We start from the raw sequence: 18,708 nt of genomic DNA on the forward strand, positions 1-18,708 counted from the left end.
AACATATCTTAAAGCAATTAGCATAGCACCATCACCTAGTAAATGGAAGATGGTATATTATAACCTCCCTGAACAGTTCTGTCACTAGTAGTGACATTCCACTCATAATGAGACAGGTTGGCTCTCAGGAAAAGAGAAAAAGAGACTCTTACTAGATGGAGACCTGGATCTATGAGCATAACCAGCCAAGCCTGTCTGTTTAATCAGATGATCAAAATCTCCAGCACATGATTGAACCAGATCAACTACCACGAAACCATAATCCATTCCAATGTCACCAGATTCAAAAACCTACATAATGTGCTGGCAACTGATTTATGGTTAGACTGCTTAACCAAGAAGAAGCATTCTGAGCCCCAAATACCAAATGATTGACATTGGGTTTGATTTTCACAACACCTTGTCTGGGACCTGCACATTTCTTCTGAGGAACATCTTATATATAATCAGAGAGCTCAACCCTATGCATGTCACTTGTTTTTGCTAAAAGGCAAAGGGTGTCCATACTCTGCCTTTGAGGTGTGTGTACCTTTCCTTTGCTGTCCGATAATAAATCTTTGCTTTTGCCTTGCTTTTGACATGTCCTGAAATTCTTTTCAGTAATATAAGTCAAAAAATGTGTGGGACTAGTTGAGATCCCACTACCTCCTGGTGGAGGCATCTTCAGACCCCTAATCAGTGACAATAAGATAGACTTAAAGATAATAAAACTTCATTACAAAAACTATTTTAGATTATCCAGAAATCCACATTAACACACCGATAGTTGTGAAAATACTCAAAATTGTAATTTCACTAAAATCTTTCTTAGCTCTTTATGAAGGTTCATACTTTACAAATCCAAAGTTATTTGTATTCAATTTCACTCTCTTCACATTTTAAAAATTATTCAGTGAAGAAGCAGACTTCCATTTATAAGACTAATTTTCTCATTTTATAACTTCTTTAATTAGACATATATTTCTCTCCAATTTTCTTCATTCTGCTATTCTATATCAGGTGGACATTTTACATTCTATTTTAGGTTGTATCATGGATACTGAGTTGATTTTAAGTTCTCATCCTTTCTTTAAAACATTTTCATCACTTTAAAATGAGCACTATTTATTCTACCAAGCTGTGTGGTTGACGAAAACGGCATGCATTTATTTGAGAAGGATCAGCAGGTTACATAAGGATTTGAACATACAACTAGTCTGATAGAGTTGGTAAGGCCTGGTGGTATTTATACATGCTTGCCAGCACTGTCTGTAAAGGGCCTATAGATGGTAAATATTTTTTACCTTATGGTCCAGACAGTTTCTTTTGTCTGACTCCCAAGGTTTATTGTGTGAAATCAGCCACCAACAGTCAACAGATATGTGTGGCTTTACTCCAGTAAGCTTTATTTACAAAACAGATGACAAGTCCAATTTGGCCCTTCCATCATCATTTGTCAACTCTTTTGGAGAGAACCAGTTTTTGGGTGATGTTATGACCTCCCTGTTAGATTAGGTTGTTTCAGTAATGTGCTCTTTTAACACTAATAGGTTCAGAACTGGAAGAAGTACACAGCTACTCAGACAACCTTATCCTCAAAGCACATGCTATGGTTTACATCAACAGTGTGAAATGTTCTTATGAAAAGTTATCTTAGATTCTTTAGAAACTAATTTAGATGCAACTCAAGGGAAGTTTGCATAGAAATAATTCTGTAGGGAACAGTATTTAAACCTTGACTTCAGCATAAACCAGGGAAATTTAGGTTAACATTCTTACCTGTTGGCGTATTTTATTTTAAATATTCTGAGTTTTTTCCTATTAATTATTCAATTCATGGGCTGTGAAGGGAAGGTAAGATGACGTGGAGAATTTCAATATTGTAGAGATGTGATTTATTTAGGAATGTTTGAGAGACTGATTAAAATCATAAGTTAAAAATGAAATTTTAGAAATGGAGAAAAGAAATGCCTAAATTATTCTACTAAATGTAGGAAATAATGACTTCTTTTAAAATGTAAAGGGTATAATTTTTTCCACTTCAGTACTCTTTCCTTTTCTTCCTCCCCCTTTTCCCCTTCCTCTACTCTACTAGACTTCTCCTATTTTTTTATAGTTTTTTTTTTTTTTGGATTGGTGCTTTATAGATGTACCTATAGTTGAAATTCACCATGGTAGATTCATATATGTGCGTAACATAATTTGGTCAATTTCATTTCACTGTTCCTGTCTTTTTCTATTTCTCCTTCCTTCCCCTACTCTGCTCCACTGATCTCCCTTTTATTTTCTTAAGATTCACATCCACCTTTTCCCTTATTTTGGTCTAGCTTCCTGTTTCAGTCAGCTTTTCCTGTCGCGGACCAAAAGGCCTGACAAGAACAACTTAAAGAATGAAAAGTTTATTTGGCTCATGGTTTCAGAGTTTCAGTCCATGGATGTCAGACCTGATACTTCTGGACCCAAGGTGAGGCAGAACATCATGGCAGAAAGTGTGTGACAGAGGAAAGCAGCTCAGACAACCAGGAAGCAGAGAGACAGCTATGCTTACCAGGGACAAAGCGAAATCGCTCAAGACGCATCCCCAGTGACATACCTCCTACAACCATACCTTACCTGCCTACAGTTACCACCCAGTTACTCCATATCAGTAGATTAATCCACTAATTAGGTTAAATCTTTTATAATCTAATCATTTCATTTCTGAACCTTCTGATATGTCTCACACATGAACTTTTAAGGGACACCTCATATCTAAACCTTAACATTTCTGCATATGAAAAAAATTAAAAAATATTTGACCCTTGATTTTCTCAGTTTGGCCTATTTCACTTACCATTATGTTATCCAATTCAATCCATTTTCCAGCAAATACCGTAATTTCATTGTTTTTTATGACTGAGTAAAACTCCATTGTGTATGTATACCACATTTTTTTAATCCATTCATTTGTTAACAGGTACCTGGGCTGGTTCCACAATTTGGCTGTTGTGAATTGCACTGCTATAAACATTGATGTGCATGTATTACCATAATACACTGATTTTATTCCTTTGGATAATATGGTGATTATTATCCAAAGGACTAAAATGTGATGGCTGAATCATATGGTGGTTGCATTTCTAATCTTTTGAGGAGTCTCCATACTGCTTTCCAAGTGGTCATGCTAATTATATTCCATGAAGAAATGATTATGTCAAAATTAACTCTGATGCTATGTAAAACTATAATTCACTAAAGACATTAAAAAAGAATGGTGCTAATAATAGAGATGCACCTCTTAGTCATAAAAGAAAGTTTAAATACAAATGATATGAGCATGGTCAGATACAATATATGAAAAAAATGCAAAAGTCACAGGAGAGATAAAAAGTGACTGCTGGCATTAGCATACAAGGCAAAAGAGTACATTTGTAAGTTGTTAATAGCGGTATTGATATTTTGATTTTAATCATCAATTATAGAAATTGAAGTGCTATTTAATAGCAACACAGAAGGGGTGTGCCATTGACCAATGCACACGCCAAAAAGAATCTACTTGAGAAAAAGGAGATAATAAGACTTCACTTCAAAAGACTCTCTGTTATCAGTTTATTTCATACAAGGTGATTAGATTTGGCTCTAAACTCAAGCTGTGTTAATTTTAATATATTCAGAAATGAAATATATTAAAATGAAATTTGAGAGAATTAATGAAGAAATGGACAAAAAGACACTGTGAAAGCAACTTGAGTTGATTATTTTTCTAAATGCTAAATTTTAAATAATGTTTACCAAAACAATCATAAAAGCTCATATTTTAATGAGATTAACCAATTTTTATATCAGATAAATTTCCATAACGCACTAAGAAATCAAAAAGTATCTAAATAATTATTACTTTTTGGAAAGTGCACATCTCCAGTTTTTCAGTAGGACAAGACCTATGGTGACTTAGGTGCTGGAATTTATCAGAAAGCAACCATTGGCATACAAATGAGAAGAGCATTTTCAGAGAAATATAAGCTCACTGTCCTTTGACAACTTTCTGGGTGTAATTAAAGTAGAATTACTAATAGTCAGGAATATTGACTTTTTATATATTTGTTGTGATTGGATATTTTATTGCTTGTTATTTTTCATTTACAAATTGTATACAGTACTTTACTATTTAGACATTTTTCTTAACTTTTGCAAGACTGCTACTAACTTTATCAGTCATTGTTCTAGAGATGCATGCCTGTCAAGAGACAATGCCATAGGTGTGCAGTTGACAAGGCATTGGTGATAGCGTTCATCAGATTAATGGAAGACAGTTAAATTGGAGATTGTAAAATGGAAGTAAGGTAAAAAATGAAAGCAGAGGAAAATGTCAGATTCCATCCAACTGAGGCTGTTTCATTACTTAGAGCCCTTTGTTCCCATTTGGCCTACCTCATTGAGTGTACCTATAGCAGGAATTGTGCCAAGTAGCCACAGACATCAGTTGAAGAATAGGATGAAGGACCAGAGGAGGAGTAGATTTTACAAACTCTGTAACCCAAATCTTGCTGGCATGTCCCTATTATTCAGAATAAAACTAATTTCTCTCCTAAAGCTTTGATTATAACTTTCCTTTATTCACTTGACAAATAAATATCATCTACCATATGCCTCAGATTGTTATGGGCATCAGAGCTACAACAGAGAACAAAACTAGACAAAGACTTCTATCTTAATGCAGGCTCTTAGAGAATGAGTTGAATTAGGAAAAAAGCACATTTTATAAAACATAAGTTTTTATGAAAGATAAAAGAATCTCTTAGGACAGAGCACAAATATTTTATTAAATAGAAAACTACGACCCTGAATACTTCTGAACAAAAGCTGTATTTCTTTAGAAAGAGTCTACAATTGGTTGACTAGAGAATTACAGGTGACTTTTCTGAGTTAACCTTAGTGATTCAACCCTCTTTTTCGTGATGAAACTTTCCATCCCATTAACTAAACTTAATTCTTCTGCAGCACTGACATTAGAAAGACACTAGATATTTCTGGTTAAACACAACTGAGAAAGAATGTTTCAAACATGTGATGGAGGTGGAGAGGCTTTAATTGTCTGGTTGCTTTTTTGGAAAATGGAATTTGTAAAAGAATAGGGACACTGGGTATTGTAAGATATAATTGAAAATATAACTATTTTGTGTATAATCTAAACTTTAACAGTGAGCTGGGTGTGGTATTGCACACCTGTAATCCCAGTGGCTCAGGAGGCTGAGACAGAAGGATCATAAGCTCAAACCCTCCTCAGAAATTTAGTGAGGTCCTAAGCAACTTAGGGAGACTCTGTTTCAAAAAAAATAAAGTTCTGGGGATGTGGCTCAGGAGTTAAGCAACCCCAGGTTCAATCCCTGGTACCAACAAAAAGAAAAAAAGAAGTGTAAAGGCAATAATTCTTGGTGTCAAACCTTCCAAAACTAGGATAGAGAAACACACACACACACACACACACACACAAAACACAGACTAGTTGAAATGTGGAGAAAAGCATTAATCCTAAAATTAGATGATCAGTTTTCAAATTTTAGCCTATGACCTTGGCCAATTGACTTAAAGGTCCAAGACTCAATTTCTTGATTCCTACATCAGTGATAACAATATTTGAACTTCAAGTTGACATGAGAGAAGACCCAAGATAGAATTTATTTGAATGTGTTTTGTGAGCAGTAAAGTCCTATAGAAATTTGATAGATCATTTTTCTTAATCTATAACATTGCTGAGGATAATGTAATGAGAACATTTATTTATTAATTTCAAGAATAATGTAAAAAGTTCCTTAGATTTTTTTTTACTTGCTTACTATTTTCAATGTGACTCCTATTTAATGTTGTCTCTCAGATTTATTTAAGGATGTTTAGCTCCTTTTTTTCTGGTTTGCTTTTAAGAAAGCATATTAGACAATTTCCCCTACACTGGGGAGATATCTCATACCTGTCAAGGAACGCTATTGTGATTTTCTTCACAGATCCTTTGGGATGCTTGGCTTAGCATTGTGTGAGTCAATTGCAAGTAGAATGATATTTAAATTTTATTTCATAATCCTAATCCAAGAATTAAACACTGGAAATCCTCCCGTGTACTTTCTGCTTTTTTATCCTCTCTCATTTTTTGTGGGTATAGACAGCTCTTTTTCATTCTTCATGCTTTTCTTTCCCTTCCTTTTAATAATGTTAGATGAACACTATGAATCTTTGTTTAATTCTCATAAGCTTTTCAAAATTAATTCCAATTAAACACATTACCTGTATAATATGAGAACCAATTATTTACCCTGGAAAGTCACTAAACAAACACACTAGTGTGACTGAAGAGTTCGCTGTGGACATTTGAGGAATCGCTGACAATCTGTGATTTAAGCAAATTGGTCATTCTCCTAAAATTGTACGTTAGTGGAATTTACCCTAGTGCTTAGTAAAAATGGTGCTTTTGGTAGTCAATTGCCCAAACTTTATTTTTATTATCAATTTAATATCTAATGAAAAGTGTGGGATGAGTAAGTAAATTGAAGAAAATTCTTAAGATTTTAATTTCTTACCTGTTTTTTGTATCTTTAAGAAAAAAAAAAAAAAAAAAAAAAAGCCAGGCTTACTTTCCTGGGATGTGTTGTTAAAAAATTGTGAAGTAAATTATGCTACTCTTCATCAAAGTCCTACCTGCCCTAGAGAAACTAGACCCCTCCTTGTGGCAGCTGCTTTATTTTGTTCAGAGACTCTAATAACATAGGCCAGCATTCCTATTTAGAATCCTGGCTTTATACCAGTCGATTGGGTCCTCTCTTCCATGGGATTAGTAATAATGTAAAATGGGATTAATAATGCCTATCTCTTATAGTTGGTATAAGGTTTAAGTGGTTAATAGTATAAAACCATTAGGCAAAGCCCAACACAGGTCCTTGTCATGATCCTAGTGAACGTTCATAGCAGGATCTTGGAGCCTACGCAACCACAACACCCCTTGGGCCTGTCCTCTCCAGTGGTACCATTTCCCCATTCCCCTGAGGCACTGTCAGCCTGTCTTCATTCATTTTCCACAGTTTGGCAGGCAGTTACTGACGTGGTGAACCAATTGACCTGAGGTAATGACTGCTGAAGGCCAACTTGGAAAGAGTAAGTGTTGTGTAGCCAGAGATGCCTGGATTTAAGCCCCGATTGTCACTTCTGAGCTGTATAATTTGGGCTCAGGTAATTGACCTATTTCACCTATGGTGCCTTCATCTGAAAAACTGAGATAATAGTAGAAGTTTTATCATGTACAGGGAATTCTGTGGATTCTGCACAGATGCTAAACCACTCAGGGCTATCAAATATTGATTTTAGGGATTCAATGTCACGTGATGGTGGTTGCTTCTGATAAGTAAATTTTGAGAAAAATCAAATGTATTTTTCTCTTTCCAAATTCTGGATTTTATGACTCTTGCTTTATTATGGACATCAGAAAGTCAATTTGAATCTATGTTCTAGCGGCATTATGCTATCTCTTTTCTTTACATGATAAACCACCTCATTATAGCTTAGATGATATAAGTCAGATTTCAATTGAGATTATAAAATTATTCAGTGTTCACACATTCTTTTGCTCATTTTAAAGGTTAAAAAGTTAATGTTCAGAAAGGTTAATCATTTTCCACAATATTATATAGCCTTAGATAAAGAAGCTAGGATTCAATTAAGAAACTGCATTAACTATAAAGTCTGGGTTCTTCACCACAGAATTCAAAACAAGATGATGTAGTGAGTCTCAAAAAGACAGTCAGTATGGTGATTGGGGTAAAGCCAAAAAAGCAAAGTGTTTTAGTATGAATCACATTTTGCCACTTAAGCACTCTGAAACTTTAGGCAAGTCACTTAAACTCTATTTCCGTTTCCTTGTCTGTAAAACAATGATGATGACAATAATGCCTTATTCCTAAATTTCTTTTGACTTGTACATGGCTAAAATACATTCAAAACTTAGGACAGTTTCTGGACGTGTTCCAGTTGGTTACTTCTAAGAGACATGATCTTTGTTCATTCATTTCTCTTTCAAAACCCTGTTCACCCAAGTGAAGTTGAACTCATCCCCACCTCCAGGGTGAGGCCTGGTTCCTCTGAGTCAGTGAGCATAATTCCATGCCTTTTGGGATAATGGCCAGTGAGATTCATGAGATTTTTCTTGGGGGTTTCTGACAAAGTTCTTTGCTTGATCTTCAGAGAATTCCCTTTCTGACTATTTGACCTGCATGAGGAAGTTCAGAAACCTTAGAGTTCTTGACACCCAATCTTCAGGCTTAAGGGAAAGCAGACTTAGAAGCCAGGAGGACCCTAGAGGTAAGAACATGAGTCACTGGAGTCATCCTGGTATTATTGGAAGAAGGAGACACGAAGTCTACTTTGTCGGTAGGCACAAATGTATTGTTGAAGCCAGCACAAGTTGAATTTTTGGTGAAGAGTATTCTGACACAAAGTTATCTGCAATTAGATAATGAATAAAAGCTGTTCTCTTTCAATGATAAGGAGAATGAACTTCTTTAAGTTGAGAAGAATTTGGATACCAGAGGAAAAGCCAAGTAATGTGGGAATATTAGAGACTAAGAGCTTTTTCCTAGGAAGGTTTGACTATATGAGGAACATCCTTGGAAGTAGAGGAGGGATTACTGAGGGGCACATTGTGAAAGAAGCTGAAGATGGAGTTAAAATGATTAATCAAGCATGATTAACATAGTATATAAAAGAAACAGTTGGTGAAGACTGCTAACCCAAATGACTTAAAATTTGGATGGCAATTATTGATCTGATGGGAGAGAAAGTAGCATGGAGCTAAGAGGCGGACAAGCAGTAAATGAATAGAATTGATCAGCCTGTTCATTACAATAAGAAGTTTTAATTTGCTTCATTGTTTTTTTTTTGTTTTGTTTTGTTTTTTACTGTAGTAGGTGGTCACTTTGTACTCTAATTACAAGTAGTCACTAAAGCATTCAAAACATACTAGAAAGTTTTTGTTTTATTCTTTTAAGATTTCTGGGAAGCATAAGGATAAAAATGTCAATGATTTCATTTTATAGATTAGATTATAATGAGTTAAATAAATCATGCCCAAACCCAGGTTTGGAAGAACAGATAATGTCAAATGAATCTCTTGCTTCTTAGACAGTATTATAGTCTAAAGGGTTTTCATGTGGAATTTCCAATATTCCTTATTTTTAAAGCTTATATAAGCAAATAGTAAATTATTAATAGATAATTTAACTATTATGGATTTCCATTGAGCTTGAGAAAGATGGCTTCAGAAAATCAAAGGAGATTATCAATAGTTAATATGATCAGTGACATTTTTAATGTTTTTCTAAATGCTACTTACATTAGTTTTAGGTTACTTATCATAATAAGTAGTAGGAAACAAAAAAAATGACATTTAATAAAGTAATTTGTTGCCTTTAACTAAACAAAAAATTGATTTTAAAAAGTTACCACATCTTGAAATCTTTGAGAATCTCCAATTTTGCAGAAACATCTAGAAAATACTGTTACAAAAACTCTTCATTGAAGAACTAAGAACAAAATAAGGGTTGGGACAAAATAGTACTTGACTTAATAAGGTAGAATTTAAGGAACAATTAGTTAATAACATAGAAAACTCATTGAGATCATTTACAGGGACAAACATGGCCTAAAAATAAAGCCATATTAGTATTGCACAGAACAATTCATAAGGTCAATATTGTTCTTTATATCAGCTTTTTAAAAAACTTCTAATAAATATAATCCTAGCATATCCCCCATCAAAGAAGGAAATACAAAGGGAGGTAGCTTTTAAATAATGGAATTAGAATGAATATAGGTTCTCCTTAATTTGCAAAGGAATTATGTCCTGATAAACCTATTGTAAGTTGAAAATACTATAATTTAAAAATGCACTTAATATGCCTAACCCACTGAAGATTGTAGCTTAACAAACAGTGCACTGTAGAGTGTTAATAGTTCCCCCTGGCGATTGCATGGTTAACTGAAAGAAGTGGTTCAGTACCATTGCCCAGCATCATGAGAGTATCTTAATAGCACTAGGCCAGAAAAAGACCAAAATTCAAGACAAAATTTCTACTGAATGAATACCATTTTTGCACCATTGTAAATTTTTAAAAAATTGCATGTTGAACCATTGTAAGTCTGGGACCATCTGTCACAATTATATCTTACATTTATAAATCACATTTGATGGTGTATTTTATTCTAAAATAACTCCATGCCAGATGTGGGGTGGGAGTTGTCATTACAATGAAGTATTCAAGTGTGAGAATTTTTTTAGTGAAGCAGATCTTGGTCTAAATACAGGTTCTCTCATCTCTGTGTAAACTGAGTGAAGTTGTGGGTAAAATCATGGTATCTTCCTGTTATCCATGGAAGATGTTATCCAGCTGTTTGTCACTATGACAAAACACCTAACAAAAACAACTTAAAAGAGGAAAGATTTATTTCATCTTGTTTCAGTCGATGGTTATCTGGGTCCATGGTTCCTGGGCCCATGGCAAGGTGGTACATCATGGGGGAAGGGTAGGGTAGAGTAAAATCATTCACCTCATGACAGACAGGAGACAGAGAGAGTGTGTGAGGAAGGAGACGGGGCATGATAAATTGCTTTCTCCACTTAGGCCCACCTTCTAAAGGTTCCACCATACCACACAATGCCATCAAATTATGAATCTATGGATGGATTTGTCCACTGATAAGATTAGAGTTCTCATGATCCAATCCCCACCTCTGAACCCTCATGCACTGAGGACCAAATCTTCAATACTTGAGCTTTTGGAATACATTCCAGATGCAAACTATACATGACACTGCTCAGATTGGTCACTGGGAAAATTGAATGTGATGGTGCGTATTAAGAATGTAGTGCTACTCATACCTTGCTGGTAGAGTTGCAAATTAGTGCAGCCACTCTGGAAAACCATATGGAGATTCCTCAGAAAACTTGGAATGAAACCACCATTTGACCCAGTCTATACCCAAAGGACTTAAAATCAGCATACTGCAATGACAGCCACATCAATGTCTACAGCTGCTCAATTCACAATAGCTAGATTGTGGAACCAACGTAGATGTCCTTCAATAGACGAATGGTTAAAGAAACTGTGGTATATATACACAATGGAATATTACTCAGCCAAAAGAATAAAATTATGGCATTTGCAGGTAAATGGATGGAGTTGGAGAATATCATGCCTCCTGAAATAAGCCAATCCCCCAAAAATCAAAGACCAACTATTTTCTCATATAAGTGGATGATGATACATAACAGGGTTTGGTGCTGGGGTAAGAGAAAAATGGAGGAACTTTGGATTGTGTAGAGGGAAATGGGGTGGGAGGTGGTGGGAGAAGGAAAGACTGTGGACCGAGACAGACATCATTACCCTCTGTACATGTATGATTACAAAAACGGTGTGAATCTACATTATGTACAGCCATGGAAATGAAAAGTTGTACCCCATTGTGTACAATGAATGAAAATGCAGTCTGTAAAAACAAATAAATAAATAAAAGAGTGTAGTGCTCTTGCTGTTACCGAGTAAGAATTATTACATATTAGTTCTTGGGGTTGGTTTTGGTACCTTCTCTCTTCGTCAGTGACTGTGACCTACAAAGATTTCATACAAAATCAAGATTAACTAAATGCATGATTTAATATATTTTCTCTGTAAACTACTTCTTACAATTTTCCCCTCTTAAAAAGGATAGTAATATTACCCTAAGGAATTTCTCAGTGATTTCAGAAAAATCAGTCCATAATCTAATTGAAAGTTGCCACAATTTTTAATTCAATACCTCTCTTGAATTTGATTTTCTTCAAAGTCCTCATTCTGCTTTGTTGTCTGATAATTCATTCCCACCGAGACTGTACAATCACTATAAATCATTTACTCTATATTGGAGTACATAATGGTTTTGTTCATATCATTCTATTCCTCTTAGAAATAGCATTCTATACTGTCACAACGCCACTTCTAACTCTTCATTTTGCCAAAGACAGCAGAAAATCAAGACAATAGCCAATAACTCCTAATGGACTGCGTGTCGACAGATGGGGATTATAAGGATTGATACTGCTCTATGTTCTTTGGATTTAACTGATTCTGTACTTTTCTAAGAGTAAAACATATTCACAATGGATCTCTGATAGGATAATCAGCCTAATCATAAAAACTTTTGACTAGTTTTAAATGAGTTTTCTTTCAACCAGCTTAACTTGAAAACATCTTTTATTTATTTTATTTATCCTGTCAAGTTTTAAATTTTTATGAAATGTGTCAAGATGACTTTCTAATTACCTCGTGCTCAATGAACATATTCATTTATGCAACAAGGTATAATTCTGATCCTAGCTAATGATACAAAATTATTAATATAGGAACAAGTATGAATGCTAAATCAATACTAGGGATAAACATATTCTAAAGGAACTATTTTGGCCTAAAGTATCCAAGGAATTATACCTCAGGTATAATTTTATAAAGTTACAGCTTCAGTTTAGGACATTTGATAAAATTCATGTGAGAAGAGACTTAATACTATTCAAAATAAGTAACCAGAAAATTTGAGAAAATAAAATAATAAATGGTGAAATTTTCTTTATGAGAAAGTCCTACTAAGAGGATTTAAAAAACACTATTATGTTAAAGTACTAAATTATGCTGTCTGAATACACATTTATTTAATTATTCTTTGAAAAATTTCTCCAAGCTTATTGACTTTATGACTCTTAATCAAATGGATGAGACAACATGAACAAAAAATAAAATTGCAAATGAATTGTTTTAACCGAAGCATTATCTTTGCTTGTGAAGGAAAAAAGTATTCTTTTTCCCATTTCACCTCTGTATTCACCATTTCTGAATCTTACAATGGAGTATCTCAATATTAGATCTTTTTTACATATGACTTAATACCCAGTAACTCCCAGATCTCTACTTATCCTTGGAACTCGAGATGACTCAGCTGGGTTGGCATCATGCCTCTTCTCACTGGAAACACCCACAGGCACAGCCCAGTTTCATTACTGCTCTTGTTCTAGGAATTGGCCCAAATAATATAACAAGTTAATTCTTTATCTCTTTTTATGAATATATGATCCTTGGCAGTGGACTCAAGTAAAAGCTAGTTACTAGGCTGAAAATACTCAACCAAATGCTGATTATTTAAAGACATTTTGAATCAAGCCATGGTTCTTGGCTTGATGATAAAGTAAATTAATTTGTTGCTTTTCTTCCTTTTAGTTGGCAAAGCACATTCTCCTGTCCAGCTTGAATGAAAGTTTATGAGAAAAGTGACAGGCCCGGTCTTGGCCACAACTAAAAATACAGCTAGAAGTTGACCTTTTCCAACATGCAGGGATACCACGGGTTCCCTTTCAGCTCTTCCCCAATGGCGCCATTCAACTATTTAACCTGCGATTTTCACTATCCAGGAATTTGTAAAAAGAGAAAATTATGATCAATGAAAACCTAAAAGTATGTCCAATGCTAAATGCAATGCTAATTATTCTCATTTGTCAAAAGACATTTAAATGTTCCCTCTCTGTTTTGCTGAAATATTTGTGCATATTTTATATTAATTCCAAGTGCTGTCTTTGCTTACCTAAGATAATGACTTCTATTTAATTAGGTTCTGTGCTCCTAGCTCACCAAAACTTTTCAGTGATATTAATATTTTCCTAATATATAGAAAAATCTTTTCCTCTCTGGGAAGTGAAATGCCACTATCTGATTCAACTGATATCGCAGGTTTATTATGCCATTTAGGTGTGTCAATTCCTTTGGTGTTTAACTCTTGTAATGTTTTTCTCCTTATGCTAAACTCTTTTGGAAATGCTCAAGCTTGCATTTTCTTATGTAAAGTATTTTTCCAAGCTTCATTTTGGCCTACTTCATTTCTTGGCTTCACTTCACATGTCCTCATTTTTGAACTTGTTATTCTCTGTGGACAAGGTTTTTGACATCTGCCTTCTCATTAATAATCAAAATGTGACACATCCTGGAATTACTCATACCATAATCTGCTCACATTCCTCATTTTTGCAATAGGAATTCTATGGTGGACTAAGGACATCATATGACCATTGTTTTATGATTTCTTCTTTTTTCAAGTAATTGCAAGTGCCATTCTCCTAATACCTCAATAGCACGATTTTAGATTCTATCTCTTCTTGCTCTCTTTTAAAAATGTTCTCAGTACCATTGTGTTTATTATAAAACATATAAATGTCAAGATATAGCTACAAAATTATCACTATAATTATAACTGTATAAGCTTTTTATGTGCTAAAGGTGAAATAGATCACCCAGAAATATTTGAATAAATTCTATGACATTATGCATTCTTTGTCTATGCAATTCACACAAATATGTTTGAAACAGAGTGGCAAATATTATTTAATCATATATTTATAAGTATCAAATGTGTAATGCAGTGTCTCATTTTGAAGGAAAGGTTTAAAAATATGTCAGATACCTGGAATGCTATTCCATGATTCTCACTGACTATTGACTTATTCTAACAAAATGTCATCTTTCAAACAGAAAGTTCTTATTAGACCTGATTATTAACCTTTGCTAATTCTCTAAGAATTTAAAAGACAATTCTGGAGTCTTGTTCAATACAAACTGATGCCTTCACAACGTTCCAGGAACAACACTGAACTGGCAGTGAGGGATCATCAATGATTGATGTACAAAACCCATCTTAAACATATGCCAGTTGCTGCAGAATAAGTAACTTGCTTCCCCCAGTAATGAGGGGCTCTTTGCCTTCCTCTATTTCAGAAGATGGTGAAGGAAGCTAGGCAGGAGGGCTTAGAGGGACCCTCTAGTGTGCAGTTTTAGGAGGGCCTGGCATGCTACACACTTTAATCAAGAGTCCTATTAGGAGAGGGGGCGATTTGGATCAACGGGTATGTTCAGGGTTAGTAGAGGGAAATATCCATTAAGATTTTACTTTTATGTGATTTCACTGCTTTCTTTCATAATCCTTCCCTTTCCAGGTGCCCAGATGATCTATTTCCAGTGGTAAAATGCTTATGAGAAGAAGTAAGATAAATGCTGTGTCGATTGAACCTGGAGTCAGTCTGCAGGGTTACAATCCCAGCTTCCTTGCTGGGTAGCAGGTTTTGGGTGTGACTGTTCTCTTTGAGACTAAGAAGGAGGGATCCTGAAGTGAGCACAGGGCCTTCTCCCCATCTTTGCTGCTCAAGCAAGCATCCTGCCTCTCTGCACTCACCTGATCTCTGGATCACAGTCTGGGAAGCCTGGTTCTGTGAATTTCCTAAATGGTATTTTCCTAATAGTGATGTCCTCAGGTAGCAGCTTCTGAGCTGGCGATTTTGTAGTGGACAGATTTGAAAGAAAAAGGGTACATTTATTTCAGACTTTAACCGGTCTACTTGACGCAAGTCAATGAAGATTTAGCGGAAAACCAAAGATCTTGCTCTCAGGAAGCTGACATTCCGGTGTATTTAAAAGTTGTTTTTAACATCCGCGCTGTACTAATCACCCTCATCTTCCCAAGGCGAAGAGCCCTGACTTCTTGAAGTTCACTGATCAGGCAAAGAACATCGCTTACTCAAGGGCCATCGTTAACTAACCTCAGTTCTCCTCGTACAAAATCTGAAAGAACATAAATTGCAAAGCAGACAAGAAAACTGGGGTCTTTGGAGGTGGCTTCTATTAGCGTCAATACGGCGAAGTCAGGGACCCAGCAGAAAGAAGCCTGAAAACTTCAAGCCAAACAAACTCTGAGATCACACCTCCCAACCTCCTCCTCCCCTCGGAAGAGCCAAGGTCGCAGTGAGACTTCTGTCTAGGGGCAACACAGGGAAGGCAGGGGGCTCAGAGTAAACGGACTCCTTTTCCCCACCCTTAACATGGGCTTTGCCCTGGAGCGCTTTGCGGAAGCAGTGGACCCGGCTTTCCAGTGCAAGCTGTGCGGCCAGGTGCTGGAGGAGCCCCTGTGCACGCCTTGCGGGCACATCTTCTGCGCCAGCTGTCTGCTACCCTGGGCGGCGCGGAGACGCCGGTGCCCGCTACAGTGCCAACCGCTGGCGCCAGGAGAGCTGTATAGGGTGCTGCCGCTGCGCAGCCTCATCCAGAAGCTGCGCATCCAGTGCGACTACCGCGCGCGTGGCTGTGGCCACACAGTCCGGCTGCAGGAGCTGGCAGAGCACGTCGAGCACTGTGACTTCGGCCCAGCCAGTCTCTGCCGCAGCCTCCCGGGCTGTACCTTGGGCCGGGGCGGCTACCGAGGCAGCGGGGAAGTTCCCGCGCGGGGGGGCTGCAGGCCAGCGACCAGGGCCCGCCCGGGCGGGGACACAGGCGGAGGACCACCAGGCGGCTGCTGCGGCAGTGGACAGGGGCCCAAATCTCAGGTCCTCGCCTGGAGGCAGCGTGAGAAGGCGCTGCTGCAACAGCTCTGGGCGCTGCAGGGCGAGGTACAGCTCACAGCCCGCAGGTATCAGGAGAAGTTCACCCAGTACATGGCTCACATCCGCAACTTCGCCCGGGACCTGGACCGCGGCCACCGCAGGGTAAGCGCAGAGGAAGTGGGCACCGGGGAATGATTGGTTGGGGTGGGAAGAGGAAGATTCTTTCTTGTACTTCAGAATTCCTTTAGGAGGTGGCATCTTTCTTTACCATGCTGTAGGAAGCATCCAAGACGCCCTGATTGTCCTCTACTGGCATTATCTTTGAAATGTATTACTGTTGCAATTAACAAGGAACAGCCCCTTGCCATGTATATTAGGATTGGAAAGAGTTAAACAGATTCAATTCCAACTTTTCCCTGAGAAGTAGAAATTGGGAAGACTCATTTTCCCATCCAGACCCTTGTTTCCCATCTTTCACTCCCCAGTCCACTCCATCATCTCTGCCTATCTTTTGTGCCCGTGCAATTTGCCTGAAGCAAATTCGAGAAGGAAAGGCATTTCCCATGAATGACTTACTTTTTCTGTCAAACTGCCCTTATCAATCAACTACTCTCTACTTCGTGCAGGGACTGTGAGGGATGAGAGGACCAGGACAAGCTCAGGGATTGGGAGGTTGAGAGATGGGTTTTCTTAGACTTTCTAGTTTCATCACCCTGACTCTCCCTAAAAGACCCTCCCCTGCTTTGGGATCTTCAAAGATGGTTAATGGTGGTGGTGGCAGGCTCATGTGCCTATGACTTGGGAAGCCTGTTCTGAGAGCAGTCACATCTATCAGCAATTGGACTGGCCCTGCAAGTCTGTTGGCTATGGCTGTTTTCCTTCTTTGTCGAAGCGCCGGCCCTGATCTGCACTCCTGGACCGACCGCGGACTTTCAGATGGCATAAACAAGCCTCTTTGCAGCACCCCGTGTGAAGAGGCTTGTTTATAAAGCTGTTACTTCTCTTCTGGAGGACTTCAGCACAGTGTTTGACATTGTTGGTCGCTGCCATGGTGAGCAGGGATTTAGCAGAACTTGCGCTCCATTCAAGGAGCTGTTTTCATTCTTCAGTACTCCTGGGAGGAGCAACCCAGAAAGATTCCCATTTGGGACTGATTGCGTAGCACTGCCTCCAACTCAGGCACTGAGTTTAGATGTTCCTGTCTTTGAACCTAAAAAATGATAACTGGAGTGAGAAGGGCTAAAATGTTTCTACCCTGATAAAGGGAAGCAGACCATGCTTTAAAAGATTAGATGTTTGGATTCTTTCTCTAACTTATTTATACACAGGTAAATTTACAAAATGTGAGGACCAGAGAGAGGCCCAGAAATATACTCTGCATTACTAATCCAGGTTTCAAAGTCTGATGGAAAGGAGTAACAGCTAGAATTATAGGACAGAGAAGTCCGCACAAGTCAAGCAGTGGTTTGAAAAGTGAGGAACAACTGCTAGTGATTTGCAGATTAATTACCAGTTTCCTAGTGCTCTTCAGAAATGCTTTTCCACTGCCAGCAGGGGCTGCTGTGTGCACTGCCTGGGAAAAGCTCCTGGGAAAGGTACTAGGGATGGCAATAGGGCTGATGCTTATGCAATGTTATCATTCAGAAGTGATTTACAAGGATCTGATTTCCCAAGATAAATTAATATAAATAACCAGGAATAAAACTCATCTTGTCCAGCACTGTTTCATCTTATATTTAAATTGGTCTTTGCTCACAAACAGGTTGTAGATATAATTTATAATAATATTTATAATTTATTAAACTGTTGTTGGATTATAAGGAAAGAAATACATACTACTTTGGCTAGCAAAAAAATCACTTTTTTTTTCCTTCTGCAAGATTTGTGCAAAACCAAATAGGGTTATTATTTAATATTAGGATTATTGTAACCTAACAAATCCTGCATTAGAGCAGCAACCTGAATATTACTTAGCATTTATGAAATACCTTAAAATTTTGTAAAGTGAAAATTTTACAAAAAAAATCTTTCTAAGGTTCACTGACAATTTATTTTATTTTTCTGTCATGGAAGGAGAAAATTACAAAATTCCTGCAAGATTAAACCAGAAATCTGTTTTAAATTATGGTGAAATCAAAATTAGATATTGCACTGGATAAAAGCTGCATATGTAAAAATGCAAAGCCATTTGGTCATTTCTGAAAATAGTTTCTTTTTTTTTTTTTTCTCACAAGAAGAGTTGTTCCTTTTGAAACATACTTTCAAATATTCTTAGGAAGAAATTAACCTTCAGCCACCCTTCATTTTAAGCTTCTCTCCTATTCAAA

General features: G+C 37.0%; 1 protein-coding gene across 1 annotated transcript in view; it reads left to right on the plus strand.

Moving 5' to 3' along the window:
* Nucleotides 1-15,765: 15,765 nt before the first annotated feature.
* PDZRN4 (PDZ domain containing ring finger 4) overlaps nucleotides 15,766-18,708 on the plus strand; it is a 347,895-nt gene continuing 344,952 nt past the window's right edge. The window contains exon 1 of the mRNA XM_079139301.1: nucleotides 15,766-16,543. Within this exon, the coding sequence (XP_078995427.1) occupies nucleotides 15,884-16,543 (660 nt within the window). The 5' untranslated portion in view covers nucleotides 15,766-15,883. The remainder of the gene's footprint in view (nucleotides 16,544-18,708) is intronic.

This window comes from Sciurus vulgaris, assembly GCF_902686455.1.
Source record: "Sciurus vulgaris genome assembly, chromosome: 5".
NCBI lineage: Eukaryota > Metazoa > Chordata > Mammalia > Rodentia > Sciuridae > Sciurus > Sciurus vulgaris.